The sequence below is a fragment of the Neofelis nebulosa genome, chromosome 1 (genome assembly GCF_028018385.1).
Source record: "Neofelis nebulosa isolate mNeoNeb1 chromosome 1, mNeoNeb1.pri, whole genome shotgun sequence".
Taxonomy (NCBI): Eukaryota; Metazoa; Chordata; class Mammalia; order Carnivora; family Felidae; genus Neofelis; species Neofelis nebulosa.
In genome coordinates, this window is record NC_080782.1 from 231,838,452 (window position 1) to 231,858,480 (window position 20,029).

At 43.1% G+C, this 20,029-nt stretch overlaps 1 protein-coding gene across 1 annotated transcript in view; it reads right to left on the reverse strand.

The window, feature by feature from the left end:
* Nucleotides 1-13,824: 13,824 nt before the first annotated feature.
* The window catches only part of KL (klotho), a 47,003-nt gene continuing 40,798 nt past the window's right edge, over nucleotides 13,825-20,029 (reverse strand). The window contains exons 4-5 of the mRNA XM_058687861.1: nucleotides 14,862-15,963; nucleotides 13,825-14,302 (exon numbers count right to left, since the gene is read on the reverse strand). Of these exons, the coding sequence (XP_058543844.1) occupies nucleotides 13,965-14,302; nucleotides 14,862-15,963 (1,440 nt within the window). The 3' untranslated portion in view covers nucleotides 13,825-13,964. The remainder of the gene's footprint in view (nucleotides 14,303-14,861; nucleotides 15,964-20,029) is intronic.

The following is a 20,029-nucleotide window of genomic DNA, read 5'->3' on the forward strand; positions in this document are numbered from 1 at the left end:
CCAGATTATTCTTAGAATTACCCTTGCATAGTTCCTTTCTATTTTAAGAATTCTTATCTGGGGTTGCTAGTATTCAATCCTGGTCTCTTGCTGTCCATCTGGGCACACATTGCTCACCACTGCTTCTCTTCCTCCCGTGCTCTGGTACCTTCGGTGGTGGTACAGGCAGTGGGTGGAGGTCTGCCTGCTCTATCCTCCCCTAGTAGTTTCTTCCAGAGTCCCAGGTGCACAACTGATACGCTGTCTGGATCACAGCACACTTGCTTTTACCTCCATCCTGAAAGGTGACTGACACGCTCAGAGAAGAAAGGGTCTTTGTGGCAATTCATTTCTCTCAGTGGTCAGATACCCGCCATCTTATGCTTAAGGTGTTGCATTTGAGAGGCTCCTGGGTGGCTCAGTCGGTTAAGTGTCCGACTTCGGCTCAGGTCATGATCTTGTGGTTCGTGGGTTCAAGCCCCGTGTTGGGCTCTGTGCTGACAGCTCGGAGCCTGGAGCCTGCTTCGGATTCTGTGTCTCCCTGTCTCTCTGCCCCTCCCCTCTCTCACACACACTCTCTCTCTCTCTCTCTCTCTGAAAAGTAAATGAACATTAAAAAAAAAAATTAAGGTGTTGCATATGAAACATCGAATGGCATTGATTCTTTAAGCAATCAGTTATTTCTGTCTAGAAGTTGGTAACGGTTTCTCTCCATTCTTGGAGTTTAAGAATTTTCCAGACTAGCTTTGGGGACATTTTTGTCTCATTCCTTCTGCTTGGAACTCTGTGAATAGTTTCAGTTTGCACATTCAGGTCTTTCTTAATCTTGAGGACATTTTCTTCTTCCATTAGTTTATTGCCTCTTCTCCATCTGTTCCTTTTCTCTTCTCTAAATCTTCTTTTACTCACATGTTAATTCTTCCAGATACAGCTGCCAACAATCCAGTTTTTTTTCTCCTGATTATCTTGTCCTCGTTCGTTTGCTCTGTTTTAAGATATTACTTCCAGGTGAATTTCCAGGTCACTAACAGTCTCAGTAGTGACCACTGCTGCCCTCCAATTCATTTGCTAGCAGTTTTAGTTCAAAAAGCATGCAAAAAGTCTTTATGAAGCATAATTGACTACGTTGACATACTTCTGTGTTTTGGTTCAAACTTTAATCTTTCATGTAGGGGCTTGTCCTGTGTGTTCTGCTGGGTTTTCCTCTCTCGGGCTCCTGGGTCTCCTCTGAACACTGGGGCTTCTGTCATCTTCAAACGATGCCACAGAACAGTGGTTCTCAAAGTGTGGTCCACAGAACCCTGCAGGTCCCCAAGACCCGTTCAGGGCACGTACACGACCAAGCACTGTTGTAATAATCCTACCGTGTTTTTGCCTTTCTCCCGCTGTTGACAGTTGCTCTGATGACACAAAAGCAACGAGTCAAAGCAGTGTCACTAATATGCATCAGCTGTCACTGCATCCTTCACCAATGAAGAAGTAAAGACTTGAGTAGCTTCTAAAGGTCTCAGCAAAGGGCAAAGCCAGGCCCACATCCAGCTCTCCAGCCCAGCACAACAGACACCAGACTGTTCGGCCATCTCCCTCTCCCCTTGGAAGCAGCGCTAATTCTGGGGAGAAGGAAAAGAAGATGAGAATAAAAATACACATAAAACATACAGTGCTTTGTACTAGAGGAGTGACTAAGGAAAGAAACAATCCCTTCTCGGATTGTCTCTGCCTGGAATGCCGTCCAGCACCTAATGTGCTACTTTGGCAACCAGAGAAAGCACGCCGCCTCCAAAGCGAGACTCGCCCTGGCCAGACGCCAGAAGGTAGCACCTGGCTCAGCACTCTCTCAACCCCAGCCCTGAGCTGACCACTCCCTCTGCTTGGAGCTATATATCTCATCAGGGTAAAAATGAAACTTGGACGCTTGGTAAGGAACCTCACCCTCTTTGTCTCTTCTATAGTATCATCTCCTTCTGCTGGGAGCAGGGCCAGATACCTAACGTAAAGGACCCCACGCAAAATGAAAATGAAAGCTCCGGTTGAAAGAGCAGGGAAAAGTGCTACTGAAGATACTAAAATATAAAAAGTTCTCCTTCAAAAGTTTTGTGTTACCTACAAAAGAGTAACAGGAGTAATAACGATGCACGAGTAACAATACAAACTTGCAAATTTGCAGAATGATATTTTGGTGTCATCATTTTATATAATGTCATAATGATTATGCTTTGTTAGATATCTCCATCGATCGTATGATTTTTCTGACTTTTTGGCTAATTTATTGGAACATCAAAATCCATACTTCTAGCAACTTTATTTATTTATTTTTTTTTAATGTTTATTTATTTTTCAAGGAGAGAGACAGAGCATGAGCAGGGGAGGAACAGAGAGAGAGGGAGACAGAACAAAGCAGGCTCCAGGCTCCAAACTGTCAGCACAGACACGGGGCTGGAACCCACGAACCAGGAGATCATAACCTGAACAGAAGTCGGATGCTCAACCGACTGAGCCCCCGAGGAGCCCCGCAACTTTATTTTTAATAGCTATTGATTTAAAACAACATTAGTCCCGGGGCGCCTGGGTGGCTCAGTCGGTTAAGCGACTCACTTCAGCTCAGGTCATGATCTAGCTGGGTTTGTGGGTTTGAGCCCTGCCTCAGGCTCTGTGCTAACAGCTCAGAGCCTGGAGCCTCCTTCAGATTCTGTGTCTTCTCCTCTCTCTGCCCCTCCCATGCTCATGCTCTGTCTCTCTCTCTCAATAATAAATAAACGTTAAAAAAATTTTAAAAATATATAAAACAATATTAGTCCCTCTTGCAAGATTACAAAAATATTTTCTATCACTTTTAATTTTGAGAAGACTCTTTCTGCATATGCATCTGTTACTGAGCTATTTTACATGCTGTGACAACATTGTTGGGATTATTGGAGATATATGCAGATAAGCTTCTGATAAATTGTATCAAAATATACATTTTATTACATCTGGAACTGAGGATTATAACAGAATAAATTCTTCTAAAAGATTTATCTGTCTGTACAAATGGGTTTCATATAAGTGGAACATTCCATGAGAATTTATACGATGTTATTTCAACGTTTCCTCTGACATTTCCTTGAACTTGCACATCTGTGGTTGCCACTCCTGCGGCCACCGGTCCCACCACCGATGGACCCAGATTCTGTCCTGGCCACAGCCCTGGGAAGGCTGAACTGCCCTGAGGCGTGCACGGAAGCTCTGGGCCAACCGCTGTGTGCCCATGGACTGTGCTGGACCACTGCCATCTACACGCGGGCTGCCACCTGGTGCATCATCCATGTGCATATTGCATTGGATCATCACAAAACAGCATCATCACAAAACACAAATTCAAAGATAGACGTGGATGAAGAATTTCCAGACAGTCGTAGAAGAACATTAACCCAAGCACAGAGTCCTTCTCAACCTGGGCCCTTTGTAACTGTGGCCTCTGCCTCATAGCAACCATAATTTCTGGTTTTCCACCCACTAGTGGTTTGGACTGGAGTGGTTAATGCACTTTTTATTGCCAATCTCGTAATTTGTCTTATAAATCTGCCATTTACAGTCTCTCCTTCCAGAGGCCTTGTGTAGCTCTCTTAGCCAGCGATTGTCTCTCTTCTCCTTGTAAATCAGTTGGCTACCTTTCCTAGGAAAGCAATGTGAACCTAACCTTAAATAGTCACTAATGACTTAAATTAGTTGCTGGGTCTTTCTGAGCCTCTAATTTTCCCAAGACTGATTAGCTCAGGCTTAGAGAAGCTTTGCATTCATCCAGCCATCTAAAACGTGATGGACATAAATTCAGAGTACAAGGTCTGGAGCAGTCCTGACTGCTTGGATCCCACTCTTACCTCCACTCCCCTGCTCTGTAAGCCTCAAATTCAGCATGGTATTAACCTCTGTAAGCCTCAATTGTCTCATCTGTAAAATGGTGATAGTAGCACACCTTTTAAGATGGGGCTTAACAAATGTTTATTATTAATATTCACTTCTAGGTAAACGGGGTTCAATCTCTCTGCTTATAGCAGTGCTGTTCCTAAGAAAACAAAAACGCTGGCTTTGACTGACAATTTTTTTGTGTAAAATGTAGTTGTTCACAACCGCTTTCTGAAGGAGTCTACAAAGGAACAGAAAAAGAGTCCCGTTCAGTAAGACCATTTCAGAAAGTACAGTTGGACGAAGGCTGCTGTAAGGTTAGCTGGAGGTGTGGCAGTTATGTGTGAGTGTGTGTGTGTGTGTGTGTGTGTATGCATGTGTGAAGAAAAGGCTATGGGTCTGCATGTGATCAGCCTTGAACTTCCTTCTGATTACTGGGATTGCTTCCTCTTGTTTACACAGCAGCCGGCAACAGAACTCCAAAGGACTACACAGGTAATACAGAACAGAGCACTCCTGCTTGCACAAGACAAAGAACAGGCAGTTGTTGAGGTTGATTTTTTTTTTTTTTTAACTGGGATGAGACTTCCCAAACCTACCTTATGGTTGGTCATGAATTTGAAGCATAAGCCAAAAGCAGGGTTTGGTAAAAAGGAATTGCAAACGTAAAAAGAAACTCACATTTACGTTTCTTCCACCACACTAATATGGACTAAAAGATTACAAGCAGTCAACCCTACATACCAGAAGATAGGCATCACGTAAAAAATTAATTTCTTCCCTATAGACTTTACAAAATAAAAGTGTGACCTATGACAAGGAAATTAAATCATCAGAAAATGATGAAATGAGAACATTTCATGACATTCTCCCATGAGACTTGTGTTATAGAATATCTGCAAAGTGTGCTGCTAAAAGAATGGTCTGGAAATGGTCACCAAATTTGTGTCCTTCCCACTCCCCCATCCCCTCTCGCCTGGGCTTCTTCTGCCCCCCAGGCAGGACTCAGGTTGGCTGTCCAAGGGTGTCTCATCTTGTGCTTACTTCGCGGTTTTCACTGTCTTCACTGCCAGCTGTCTCAGTCACGTTCCAAGTTCTGAGAACCAGAACAAGGAAAAGAGGAAGGCCTTTGAGATTTTACAAAAGGGAGAATGGAATCCACAGAGTTGGTTACAGATGTGATGGAAGGGCCGAGAAGCCAGCAGGGACAGAGAGGAAACGCAGGGAGGAGCAGCAGCAGAAAGCCACGGCCTCACCTGAGCTACTAGCTGAAGGAGAAGGTGCTCCTGGACCGCAGGGCCAGGGTCCCCTGGGGGAGGCTGCGAGCCCATCCAATGTGCACTAGAGCCAGGAAAGAGGCACACAGGGCCACATCCCACACCAGCCAAGTCAGAATCCCTGCAAATGGAACCAGGCATCAGGGGTTTTTAAAACTCCCTAGGTGATCCCAGTGTGCCACCAGGCTTGAGAACCACTGCTCAAAGCATCCAGTTAGAATCTGCTTACCTAGTGTTACACCTCTCCTGGGCGGTGCGGACGTGGGGAGAGGAGCTACCGACACCACCACAGAGACCGAAGTTACCAGTGAGATTAGATAGGCAGCCAACCTGCTCGAAGGTTGTACCTTGAAGATACATCACAGAGCTGGATTTGATTTATAGAACGTTGCGTCATAGGCAACTTTTTAGTAATTGCTCTACAAAATACACTATTTTAAAGAGCCATATTTTGCTAAACGTCTGTTGGCAAAACTTGATGAACTATCACAGTGTATGCCAATTACTGGCACAATCGATGCACAAGGCATTTCAGATATACATAAATATGACTGGAGTAGAACATTCCTGGGTAATAACTCTATCAACTTGCACATATTAAGTGTGTGCTAGTTATTTGTTGAATGGACTGATCATCAAAGGAAAATTAATGTTCAGTGTGATATTATCATAATTTTTTATTGTATTTTAATTCTTTTAAAATGGATAATCCATGATGATACATGTAATGAACCAGTTAACTAGAAATAAACATCTTAATATGATCTTCTCTTAAATGACTGAGAAGGCAGTTCAAGATTTTGTCCAGCCCCAGGGCAATCACTATGAACACCAATTATCATCACAAATGTTGTTGACTCGAGAAGTCTGATTGGCAAAACTCCAGGTAATAAAGGTCAACTAAGCCTCGGTAACTGGAAAACAAACAAACAAACAAACAGTTAACTCTTTTTAAAGAACCACCTGTAATAAGTTTCTAGCCCTTTTTCATCAAGCATTTATTCATACAAGAAATATTTATTAACTAATTAATATTCATTCCAGAGAATAACAAGACAAGGTACCTGCCTCAGAGCACTTTATAGTCCGATGGCAGAGATCAGACAAACAAATCCTGGTAGTAGATGGTAGTAGGTGCTGATCCTAATGTTCAGCCAGGTTGTGGATGACCAGGTCAGAGGACACGCAGAGGGAGATTTAGAGCACATGCCAGGGGATGGTGAGGCACAAGGACACCCTCTGTAGGCACTTGAAGAGAGAAATGAACTGAATCAAGATGGCGTTTGACGTGCAGAATGGACACAAGCCAGAAAACCATTGAGGGGGTCTGGGAGAAGCCTAAGCAAACAGTTCAAAGAGGACAACTTCAGCAGTCAAATGCCAGGTGGATGCCAGAAACATCAGAGTGAAAAGAATCCATAGAATTTCATGCTAAATGTCCCCCCAGGGAGGGCCGGGGGAAATGAAGGAAACAGAAAGAAGAGCTAGTTTGAAGGGAAACAAAATGAATATTCTTCTTCAGACATGTCTGGTTGAAGGCTAGAGAGATACCCAACAAGAAACATCCACGGTGAGCGCACTGCAACACTCACTGTTTGCCAAATTGTTTTCTTTTTTGTAAGATTGTTCTTGTGTAACTGTAGCCAGAAATAAAACACTTGTCATTTGTAGTCCAAAATATTGTGAATAAAAATATAAATTCTTGTGTTAGCACAATATTCATAAAGGCTTTCAAAAATAGCCGTGCCATTCACGCAAGCATCACACAGGTAGTGCCTTCACCTCCCTCTGACAAAGTCACAGTGGTGATGATGATGTCATCCAGACTTTTAGGATGAGGTTGGAGAATTCCAGATCCACCCGTTCACACATGTCCATTATATGACCAGTGACGATCCTTGGGGTTCTTTAGGTATTTGTGCCTTCCTGACCAAAGCTGGAGAGACCATCGAGATGACAGAGACTGTATTTTGCAACTGCATCACAATCAGGTTGATGATAACCTCCCCCACCCCTGCCCCCAGTCTGCTTCATAAACATGGCAGCATTTCCTTTCCTTTCTTTCTCTATCTCTGTAGACGCGATGGGAGGGAAGTCACCTCTTCATCCTGACAACAAGCAAAAAGCTGAACAGACTGAAAAATCAGCAACTCTTCTTGGATCTGTCAGAGAGGAGAAGACGCACAGCAAATCGCTGCCCCCAAAACAGAGAGACAGACAAATACAGGGAGTTGTGGCATAGCCAAGCAGAGACTCATGGGTGGGAACCACCTCAAGAACCAGTGCTGGGGTAGGAATTCATGAATTGTCGAAGGCTCAGTGTGGACAACTCGAAGGATAAAAAACTCTGAGGAGACCCAGTCATGGCAGTGGGGGGAGGTGCACAGTTGGTTAGATATTCTCCAGAGCTGTACCAACTTCTTATAGTATGTTGGAGATTGTTTCTGCTAAGGGGAGAGAAGAAGGAACCATTTTGGAATATGCCAGTGCACTTTGTTTATTTGTTTGTTTGATGTAAATTCTGCTATCAAACTGACAACCCCGGGGGGCTCCTGGGGGGCTCAGCTGGTTAAGCGTCCGACTTCGGCTCAGGTCCTGATCTCACAGTTTGTGGGTTCGAGCCCCACTTTGGGCTCTGCGCTGACAGCTCAGGGCCTGGAGCCTGCTTTGGATTCTGTGTCTCCCTCTGTCTCTCTGCCCCTTCCCCCACTTGCGCTCTGTCTCTCTCAAAAATAAATAAACATTTTTTAAAAATTAAAACAAAACTCACGACCCAGAGAACAAGAGTGTCACGCTTTATGGACAGGCGCCTGAGAGCACTCTGTTGTTAACACGTCCTACCTTCATGAAAAACTAGCTAACCGGGGCCTAACCTTCTTGCGTGTTATTATCAATGCCCAGCTGACCTGGTAGAAGGGAGATATCCAACCTTAGCCCACTCTAATGTTCCATAATGGAAAAATTCTGTCATTGTTTCCAATGTTTCTTTCATGGGCGCTCCCCAGTCCTGCAGGCCCTTCCCATGCTTTCTGGCTTCCTTTGTCTCCTTCCTTCCTCTCAAGGTGAATACTGCCAGAATCTCACAGCTCTGGTATTGTCAGTCTGATGGACGAGTAATCCCCACTGTGTTGGTTTTGGTGGGGTATTAGGTCCAGGAGAAGGCACGGATAGAATCAGGATATTTTAGAGTGGTACAGTTTGAAATAAAATCATGTTCATGTCTCATCTGTTATCTTTTACTAATGGAATATTTTCACCTGACCCGTCAATCTTTTTCAAAGTGTATCTGTTTTGCTGCTCTGTGGCTTACGCTTACCACTCCTGCCCCTGTCTATTGATAATGCTACATTTTGAAGCCTTTGGGCTACTTACTGGAGACTCATAACACCCATAATTTAAAGCGGGGGGGGGGAGGGGAGTGATAAAACCTTCATGTCTTAAATGACACGGCCTTGAAACACTATAAAACTTGTAGTCTGATAACCTGGAACTAAATTAGCCAAAGCTTTGATTCGCATGCAGCTGGAGATCAAAACAGGTTGAAATGTCTGAAGCAATGTTTACGCTTAAGGTCATCATTAGACAATAACTACTATAATAGTGAAAGGAACCCAAAATGTATAAGCTAATCAATTGAGATTTTAAACAGAAAAAAGGAAATCAGCATATTCTAGTAATTTATTGAGGAGCAATGTTTCCATTGCAAATAATTTATAAAAAATAAATAAGCTCATTAAAAGTTAATTCGTTTTTACCATAAAATAAGCATAGGGAAAGATTATAAGCAAAATTAGAAACTCTACCAAGGATCTTTGAATCACATGAAAAGTTAGTTAACGGGTCTTCAATTATTCAATAACAATATACAAATTTCCGTGTTTCGTGTGTGTCATTAGATTGTTTCCAAAGAGCAGAAGGTGGAGCACACTGATATAGAAGCATCTTCTGCCAAATTATGTTCAGGATTCTATCAACTCAACATTCATAGAATTCACAGCCAAGAAAGTAATCTGGTATTATTAAGCAACTGTGGGGATTCGTATTTTTAGCCTGGTTTCACCCGTGGGCATCCTAGGACGACGTCTATTCAAAGTCACAAATGAAACAACGAAGGGACTTCAGGGTGAATTGTATTAACTGTAATAGTCCCTGGTCTTAGCGTCTTACTTACTGAGCTCTGAATATCTGATTAACAAAAAATCATACGCACATTAAAAATAAGTGGAATCAATCCAGAAAAACATGTCTGGTGGAGGTGCTTTATTTATTGAATAGTTAGTATGCTCAGCACTTTGCTATCATAGACATTCCCATTTCAAAGATGAAGAAATTGAGGCTCAGTGACATTTTGAAGGCAGGTCTACTGACTCTTTTCTGTCTGCCTTTCTGCATCGATTAATAGGTAGGTTGAAATTTTTTCCTTCTCTAATCTGTTTTCTTCTCTAATCTATTTCTCAAACTGAGGCTGGAATATCAGTCACCAAGCCTTTTCTGGTAGGTAGCAATTACATCACAAAATAAATTTCATTTGCAGGCGTCCTATCACAGGCTGTAGAGTATTTCCACCATTTACTCAAGGTTCCTTGTGGTTTTTCTTGACCTCTTTCTCCTTGATATCAAACAACGAGTATTTACCACAGATGTATGAAACGAAAATGTCCCAGGAAATGCACGGCCACAAACAAAACTCTAACAATACTTAATGGTTATAAAAATGGAAAAATATAACAGATCTGAGAAAAAAGCAACATACTCTTGGAAATTGTATTTCAAGATGACATAAAGGAGTTCCTGCTAGAAGAGGAGTACCCTGGTACTTATTTGCATATAAAGAACTTAACCTATAACAGTACTTGCAAATAGAATACTGATTGGCTAAGGGACAATGTGAATAAGAAAGAAAACAAGTTATAATCCTCTCACTCTGTGATTGGTCTAGGGGTGATGACTTAGGAAAGCCGTGTTACTGCCTTGTTACCTAGAAAGGCTATCAAAGGTTATCACATGGAAACTTGTGTTCCTTTGGATACACAGAACTGATGCTGTGTGGCATCTAACACATGGCAATTTCGGATTCTTGACAGTCTCTATTAAATGTGTCTCTGGACAAAGGTGATGTCAGGGAGCTAATTCTGTTAATTCCTGTATTCCGTCATTCATTCATACATTTATTCAACTAAACAACATTTACTGAACAATATTTTATAGGAGGCTCCAGGCTAAATACTAAAAATCAAAACAAAACAAGAAGACATGGCCTCTGATTTCCTCTAGAACCAAGACTCTCTGCCAAGGTTGGTCCATGTCATCTAAATTAACATTCTCCTTCCCAGACAGAAATTTTGAGCAGCATTGCTCAATATTAAATATTCAATGGCGATGCTACAAGACAATATAACTGCTCTATTCATTTGGAAAAAGGCAATTTGAATGAGAGAAAAAATGGAATTGTAGATTTATGTAGAAACAAAAGCAGTTGAATTCCACCACCTGAAATACTGCAAGATTCAGAACTAGTTACGGAATTCTCCCTTCCCTGAAGATGTTTAAAAATATTTGTCTTAATCAATAGTTTAGCTTAATTGTAAACTTACTTGCCAATTTATTTCCATGGACTGTAGAGCTGGAAGACTCTTGAAGAGTTTATTCTTATAGTTCGTTAAATATTTGGGGTATCTTAATTATGCTAGTAATTGACTTGGCAGAGCAAGGCTTTCTTTACAGACCTGCACTGTCCAGTGGGGCGGCCATTAGGCCACACGTGGCTATTGAGCACTTGCAGTCTGGCTAATCCAAATTGAGCACGGGATGTGCCATACTTGTAAAACACACACCAGATTTCTAAGACTTAGTAAAAAAAAACAGTATGTAAAAATCTTAATCATTTTTATATTGATTACCTATTGAAGTTAATATTTTGATGATGTTGGAAACATAATGTATACCATTAATCTTTATTTTTTCCACATTTTTAATTTTTTAATGTGACTACTAGAAAATTTAAAATATGCAGCTTGCATTATCTCTGTGTTGGACCGCATTTGGTATAAACAGTATAAAGGAAAAGCTTCCAAGGCATTAATAGATTCTAATTCTTGTCTGTGGAAGATGAAAATAAAATGAAAAGTGTCCGTATTGAATCTGAAAAACCGTCCATGCAAACCCAGGCAAAAGGAACTGGGCAGAAGTGCAAGGGGTACACCGGGGTCCAAGAAAGGAACTGTGAAGGCAGAGCAAATACAAGTGTGGCAGAAATTAGCCCAAAGGCCTCAGAAAACCACAGTACCACCTAATGCCCTTGCAGAGTTGGCCCCACAACCTAATGAGAGGTGTAGGAGTTCCAGGGGAAGAGTCTCTACCTTCAAGAAAATATGCAAAGTGGTGAAGTACCCAACACTAGTGAGTAAAATACTAGAACTGATGCGGAAGGAGAGCGGTGGACAGGAAGTCCCGCCCCTGACCCCGCCCCCTCCTCCTTCCCCCTTCCCCCTCCTCCCTCCCCCTTCCCCCTCCTCCCTCCCCCTCCCCCCTCCCACGGTCTGGGCGGACATTTGCTCCTTTCCCGCTGCTGTAGGGAGCCACTGACCTCCTCCTAAGGTCAGTGAGGACTCAATGTTAATATGCTGCTCTCACTGTGGATGGTTTTGAGATGTCATTTCTCCTTGAGGCTTTGGCATGTCTGTTTGGTCTCTTTCGGCTCTTCCTCTATTTTGCCTCCTCAGTGTCTGAAAGTCTCCGCTCAACCACAGGGATGAGCACGAGGCACCCTCCACCCCCTTCCACCTTCCACCCTGGCTGTCCACCCGTTTCTTCACTGCTCATAGCCTATGTAATTCAGTCAACTCAAAAACCTGTTTTTTAAAGAAATTCATCCAGCAGCCAGTCAAATGATTATGAAAGCAGTAAAGTTGCAGGCAGATTTATTACAATACTTCATCAAGGGACAGAATTGCTTCTGTCTACACTCAAGGGAATGAAAATTAATATGGTAGCAAGAAAACTTTTAAACAACATTATTTAACAGTAATTTACAATAAGAAACTAGTTCAACTGATAGGAATGGTTAAATAACTTGTGATAAATTTGTATAGTGGAATTACTCTACGACTATTAGAAATCATGTTTTTGAAGACTAATGACAAAGGAAACACACAATAAAAATTAATAAAGATACACAACTATTTACAATATGATCTGACTCTAATTATGTAAAATAAAATACACAGGCTACGGTAATAGTGACTACCTGGGTGCGATGACAGGTAATTTTCTCTCTTTACGTATAGTTTCTGTGTTTTTAAAATTTTTTTACAATGAACATATATTACTCTTATAATCAGAAAAATATATATACATAAGAGAAACTATTGTTCTCTAGTTTCTAATTTTAATAATAAGTCCCATTTTTAAAAGAATACCAACAAAAGCTTATCTTTCATGGAAAAAAATCATACCACCTCTAAAGATGATACATAATACAGTACAACATTTTATTATACACTATAACCCTGTGTCGGCAAGATTAGTTATGCCTGATACGATAGTGGTTTACCTTGCCTGATACGATACTGGCTTATCTATAAAACAAACATTATGATCGTCCACAACTCCAGTGTCATAGAAAGACCCCTGTCTGAAAATCAGCAAAACTTGTTTAAGGGGCATTAAAAGATAAGACCTCATTAGCCCTTTCTAGAAATCAGTAGCATGTTTCAGTGTGAAAGTTCAAAGCAAAACTACTTCAAAGCTAGTTCCACAGAAGGTGCAGCAAAAATAGAAAATAAACCTCAGCGATCACAGAAATAAATCTTCCAGTGTTATCAGACCAAATGCGAACCTAGTAAGAATTTTTAAAAACTCGATTCAAAGAAATCAGGGCACTTTCTAAAGAACAGCAAGTGAAGTCACTCTTCATAGGATGAGTGATTATTTCGTTCTTGTTCACTCAGGAAAGGTCACATCATTCATGGAAAGGAGTGCTCTAAAATCAAAGGGTTTCTAATCAAATTAATCATACTGTTGCTCATAATATGCACTTTTTCCTCCTTTCCTCCTCGCCACACAGTATAATGAATTGCACGATCAGTTTATGCTTCCTGAAGAGTCCGACATCTCATGATTCATATTTATTTTTCTGCACACATTTAAAGCCCTCTATGTACAGACCCTTGACAAGGCCCCAGTGACACAAAGCCCTCAAGGACCCCAGGGCCTGAAAAGCGCCTTGAAAGTCACATAAAATAAAATTCTACAATTTGCTCTGCTAAGTACATCATTAACCAGATATGTAAATTAATATTAGCAGCATTTGATAGAAACACTGCTTTTAAAAGGAACGTTCTAGCCTAGGGCCCTCTGTCATGTCTCTAATATTCTACCACTTCTTTTTCAAGGGAAACTGGGTCCAACAGAGACCATTAGGCATATCATGGAAGTTTAGAGATGGTTATTTGGGACTTAACTTTTTATTTCCACATTTGTTTTACTTCAAGATAATTTAGGAACGGGCACTGATCTTGCTATTCCGTTTCTATAAAAATGTTCCAGAATGGGTCCCACTTCCCATACATTTGTTACAGAATGTGTTGCAGAGATGATGGCCCCTAACCGTTTTTGATCATCCTCCAAGAAAGAACAAATCCAGGCACTATTCACATTATTCAGTATTTTATAATCACCATACCTCTGTCATACGCCACACATTTTTTTTCTAGAAGTCAGATAAGTGAAATCCAGTCTTACGACACTGAGAAGTGCAAATGGTGAACAGCTGATGTGTGTGCATAATCATTTCAAAGTAAATGAATAGGAAAAAGGTCAGGACTACTTGTAACTTCTTTTGCCTTTCTTAGAGTAGTAAAAAATCAGAGAAAGAGAAATAATAAAAGCAAAAAGTAGGAAAGCTATGAAAGCCAGTAAAGATTTGCGGGTATGAAAAAAGCCACATTCGGTGCACAGGGTCAATTCTTCTGGACAAAATCTCCCCAGAGTTTCAGGACCCGAGAAGCCATTGCTGTCAATCATTTTCCGATAATGTTTCATGGACGGTTTGGGCTCAAACTGATTTGCAGCATAATGATAGAAGCCAAACTTTGGAGCTGTGCGATCATTGAATGAATAAGCAAAGTATCCACAAAGATTGACACCATCCAATATGTAGGCTAGAAAAACAAAAGGACAGAATAGTTATTAAAATTTTTTGCACGCAGCACTTCACTTTTACACAGCCTTGGTGCATCGGAGAAAATTTCAATACTATTTAATAAAACTAAATTAGGTTTGATCACAACAGGCTTCCTTCATGCGAGGACAAACATTGAGCTACAGTTAACGTAGAAGGTTTTACATAATTAAACCTACTATGATGTACTTGGGTTAAATCTTCATGCACAATGAAGGAGGTAAGACTGCTGTGAAGCCGTCTGAAATGGGGGACAAGAAAGTCCATGCTTTTACAGGCCCCAGCAGATGCTAGGCATCCCCCGCCCCGCCCCCCCCCCCCCCCCCCGCCCCCAGCCTAGGGTCTTCGACTTTTAGCTAAACTCCATTATCCTGAAGGGAAAATACTCTCTCTTGGACTTTTTCAGTGTGGCAAGGAATGGATAGCAGGCACTTTGCTTCCCAGGCGACAGTGGGTGTATTCGTTTGAGGGTGCCTATGGAGTACCACGCCCTCGCGTGACATATGCTTCGAGGGGCTGCTGTTTCCGGGGCTCCTTACCTTTCAGAGCTTCATTTACATAATTTTGCATGTAATACACCCTCAGCTTGTCTTGCGCTGCCTGCGGATCATCGTCTATGCCGTTGGATATTATATACATGGGGAGGTCTCCGTACTTCAACTTCAGCCAGTTGAGAATTTTGCGTAAGCCCCAGGGCACTACTGCCACCTGACTGGGGGAGTTGAGCCACGTGATGTCGGTCATTTCCTGCACCTCCAGGTAATCGTTGTATTTCATTGGATCTTCTTTTTCCCAGTCGACGAGGATGGTGGTGTAATGGCTTACAGCCAGAAAGTCGAAGGAACCCCGGATCAGCTTTTTTTCATCTTCAGTGAAATAAGGTAGAAGGAAATTGTTTCTCTGCGTGAGCCAGTCCCTCATCACACGCGGATAATCCCCAGAGCCGAAAATGGGCTCGGCCAGCCAGCCAATGTCAAATTCCAAAACTCTCTCTGCCACCTCTTTGTCCTTTTGGGAGAAAGGGCAGGCCGGCTCTATCCAGTCGGCCTGCAGGGCTATGGATATTTTCCCCTTCTGAGAGCCCCGAAAGTTTTCATCGTACACGCGCCAGGCCAACGCGTGAGCCTTCAGAAGATTGTGCCCCGCGCTGTAGGTCATGTTCCGTGTGTACGGCTCGCCCATCGTGATCCAGAACTTGACGTGGTGGCCGAGATCCTTGAAGCACAGCCGGGCGTACTCTGCAAAAGCCGAGGCGGTGTGGGGGTTCTCCCAGGCTCCGTGCTTGGCCAGGGGCCGCGGCAGCCCTTGGTGCGGGGCCGCGGGTCGCCAGAGCGCCACCACCGGGGTGATGTTGGCGCGCACGAGCTCGCTGACCACGCAGCGGTAGTAGTCGAGGACCGTGTGGTTCACCTGCGACTGGTTGCCCAGCGGCAGGATCAGGGCCCAGTCCAGGGAGAAGTGAAAATGGGAAACGTGCATCTCCTGGAGTAAGGCTATCTGGGGCCGGATGGCAGCAAAGTCCACGCAGTAGGACTTCCGCTTCTTGGTCACAACCCCGTCCACCTTAATTAGCCTCTTACTGTGGTGGACGTCCCACAGGTAAACGTTCGGGTCGGTAAACTGAGACAGAGTGGTGTCCACCTGCCAGCAGAGGAGTAAGCATTAGCTTCACGAAATTCCACGCCACGCCTTCCACGAAACTAACAAGCAAGAGGGGCAAAAATAGAACCTCCCTACCCATTTCAACCATTCCTCCCAAGTCGTTAAGTTCCTGGAAAACAAAAACAAAAAACATTCCACTCTTTGATGCATATTTGTTTTACCCCTAGCTCTAACTCTTGATCATTTCAGATGACGATGTTTCTCACACACCTCTGGTCTGTGTTAAGCAAGCATGTTTGAACGATTGCATTTTAATATAAAAAAAAATTACTAATATTATGAGACTCCCAAATTTAAAAAAAAATGGATGAAAAGATAAAGCCTAAAACCTGAGTTAGCATCAGAAAATGCAGAATGGTATCTAAGAAATCAAATCGTGGGGGCGCCTGGGTGGCTCAGTCGGTTAAGCCTGGGACTCCTGGTTTCGGGTCAGGTCATGATCTCATGTTTCCTGAGTTCGAGCCCCATGAGAGGCTCTGCGATGACAGCTCAGAGCCTGCTTAGGATCCCCTGTCTCTTCCTCTTTCTCTATGCCCATCCCCCCCTTTCTCTCTCTCAAAATAAACGTTAAAAAGTATATTTTTAAAAATTTAAAAAATTAAACTAAATTGTACTTCTTAAAATCATGTTCCAAACTGAAGTTTGCTGTAGGTAGAGACCATGCTAAAAACCAGTGACTTGCTTTTTATTGCCTTTAGTGTCAAAGACCAGATTTAACCAATTCAATCTGATGGTAAAAGTGATAGAGAATGTGGTAATGAGGAACGATGTTGTCATTTCCACATATCGGGCTATTTTAACATAGTTTTTAAGTTTTTCTACATTATTTTTCTGTGATGATCATGACAATAATGGTTGTCAATCATCTGATCCATAAGCCTCCAAAATGGAAATAAGTATTGAGGAAGAGCAGACGCGTTGTAAAACTGAAATCATAAAATCCTCCCTCCACGTGTAAACCATGGAGGAAAATGCAAACTGAAAGTTCATCCCAAGGAACCACTTGATGGACCAGTTTTCTCCTCAGAAACAATCCTGTTCAAACAGGCCCCTTGGCTTGACCCTCTGTATGCAAGCTGGGGTCTAACTCCATTTAGGGACCTCTAGCAGAAGTTTTGTTGCATTTTGAGGGCCTGAGCTGCTGTTCCTCTGGAGGGGGTCAGTGCTGTGTTTATAAAGGAAAAGTAATAAAAACCCAGCGTGTCAGAGGGAAATGGCTTCCTCTGGAGAACCGTCTCTTGCAGATCACCCACGCATGCGTGTCCCCTAGTAGGGTGGGAATGCTGTGAGAAGTATTTTTCCACTGTGATGCACCCGAAAATCTTGTTTCCTCAGCTTTGCAAGAGAAAATATTTGCATGCTCTTTTGAAGTGAAAGTGTTCATAGCTTGAAGGAATTCTTTGGCTTATTTTTATAGAGCTCTGAGTTGACTAAACTTATACATTTTCTACCACAATTTTTCCAAAACAACAGGTTTTATTCGGTCCATCTGCAAATAAATATGAGAGACTAAGGTACAATTTCTAGGGGGAGGGGGGAGGCGGGGATCTGTTTCTTGAAACTACAGGATGCTTAGAAATAAGTACTTAGGCACAATTCTATCTAACCTCTATTAATTTGTCAACTTTTCTTAATAAAAAAATGAAAAAATAAAGGGCAGCCTTTCAGAAATGGATATAAAGTATATATTTCCTTTATCATGGAAGAAACCTTCTCCTATTAGTGGCCAATGTTAAACAGGCTTTATGTCCCCAGCATGTGGCAGGTTCTGTACCTATATTGACTATGAGCATTAGTGGTTGTCCAGGGACAGTGATTGTACTTGGGTCCAGGGACAGTGACCCTGGGAGTCACTGAAATACCAGCCAGGAGGGAAAAGATAACTTTCAATGGTTTAAAAATTCTCAGGACTTTAATTCAATGTACGAAAAGTAGAGAGAACAGCTTGTAAATGAAAACATAGGCACACACTCCTCAGAACTGTCCTAATTTTACTTTGTCGGTTAGGAAGTTCCCTCAGGAAGGGCCCTGCCAAAATAATGCCAAGCTCAAGGTGAAAAGCAGGAAGAACAAAAGAGCAGTGGCAACCTTTTCCCACTAGAGAGCTTCTGGAGAAGTTCACCCACCGGGGGTCTGAGAGTGAGTTGTTTTGTGTTTGGCTGGTTCGGTGTGGGAGAGACTGGGGAGCTCCAGTGGGTGGAGGAACAGAACCCCCCCCCCCCCCCCCCCCCGCCAACCACCACCACCACCACAACCCCGGAAGTGATGAGGTAAAATGGCAATGCAGCCTCAGGGGAAGGGTCCGGGGCTAATGTCTCGTTGGCATCAGATCAGATTTGAAAACAGCTGTCCCCAAGCGGTAGAAAAAGCAATTCTCTCCCCCTCTGCCCTCCTCCCCCCTGCCATACTTGTTGCATCTGCCTAGAGTTTCCCTGCTCTCTTGAGGAAATAGGTGGTCCTCTTAAAACCTTCTCATTACTTACGGGTTCCCAAGGCAAACACAGTCCTGGGGTGGGGAGCAGAGCAGGAGGGAAGGAGTTCCCTCCAATGTGCAGTCCCTCCCAAGTTCACGCTGCCTGCACAGAGGTGCTGGCGGAAAACTGAAGCGGGAACTACCTGCCCTGCTATTAGACATCAGGGCGGAGCATGAGCCCTCAGTGACCAAGGGCACAGATCCTGGCAGGGAGCGGGGCCTGGCACAAGGTCATGAGAGAGAACAAAGACCAGGGACTAACCTGTCCAGAGCAGAAATACAGGGGAGGGAGGAAGGATGGGGAGCCCATCTCACCAGCCACTTCTGCACCTCCAGACCCTATTTGAAGCCCACTGTGGTTCCCACTTGCAGGAGAGAAATTAGGAAAAGGAGGTAGGAGCAGAGGCTGAGGGAGGAGAGAGAAGGAGGGCAGAAAACCCCAAACCCAACAGGGCAGAGCTACACTCAGACATCCTGGCTAATACATGTCCCTCAGTCGCCTTTTAAATGTAAGAAGGGATTTAAGACTGAGACTTAAAACTGTAAGTTTTTTCTTAAATGTTTATTTATTTTTGGGGGAAGGGGCATGCACAATCAGGGGAGGGGCAGAGAGAGAGAGGGAGACACAGAAACCGAAGCAGTTTCCAGACTCTGAGCTGTCAGCACAGAGACTGACACGGGGCTCGAACCCATGAGATCATGACCTGAGCCGAAGTTGGAAACTTAACTGACTGGGCCACCCAGGTGCCTTAAAACTAAGTCTTTTAGGGGCGCCTGGGTGGCGCAGTCGGTTAAGCGTCCGACTTCAGCCAGGTCACGATCTCGCGGTCCGTGAGTTCGAGCCCCGCGTCAGGCTCTGGGCTGATGGCTCGGAGCCTGGAGCCTGTTTCCGATCTGTGTCTCCCTCTCTCTGCCCCTCCCCCGTTCATGCTCTGTCTCTCTCTGTCCAAAAATAAATTAAAAAACGTTGAAAAAAAAAAAAATTAAAAAAAAAAAAAAAAACTAAGTCTTTTAAACTGAGGTCTTCAAAAGACCTAAGAATAATACAACCCAGCAAAAAATGTATGAAGGAATGTGTTATTTATTTCCTTATAAAGGACTGCCATTTGATGTTTACAAGAAAACAGCAACCCAGCTCAACTGAAAGACCCTCCCTCAGATCCAACCATTCTTCCAAATACTTGTTTTGAACTGAAGGGTAACAGAATATGCCACCCCAAAATGTGACCGTAGTTCAGGGCCTGCCACCCCAAAATATGCCCCTCTGGTATACTATTTTGAGCTGTAGGCACTCAAATAATAACATGCAGGGAAAGGCTTTCTCTGAACTCCCCTTACCTGCCTAAAGACAGATGCTCCAGAAGGAACTCTGTTCTCATCAATCCCTCCCAGGAGTTTCATCACCCAGGGAAGATCAAGCCACGTCACAGGAGACCAGAGGCCACCGTAAGACCCAGACAGACTTTGTCAGAAACTCTTGTGGCTCCCATCTATCCTTCTAAGGGCCCATCCATCTTTCCTAAAAATTGCTTATTCTTCCCTAAGAGACATATATCCTACCTCTGCTTCCAG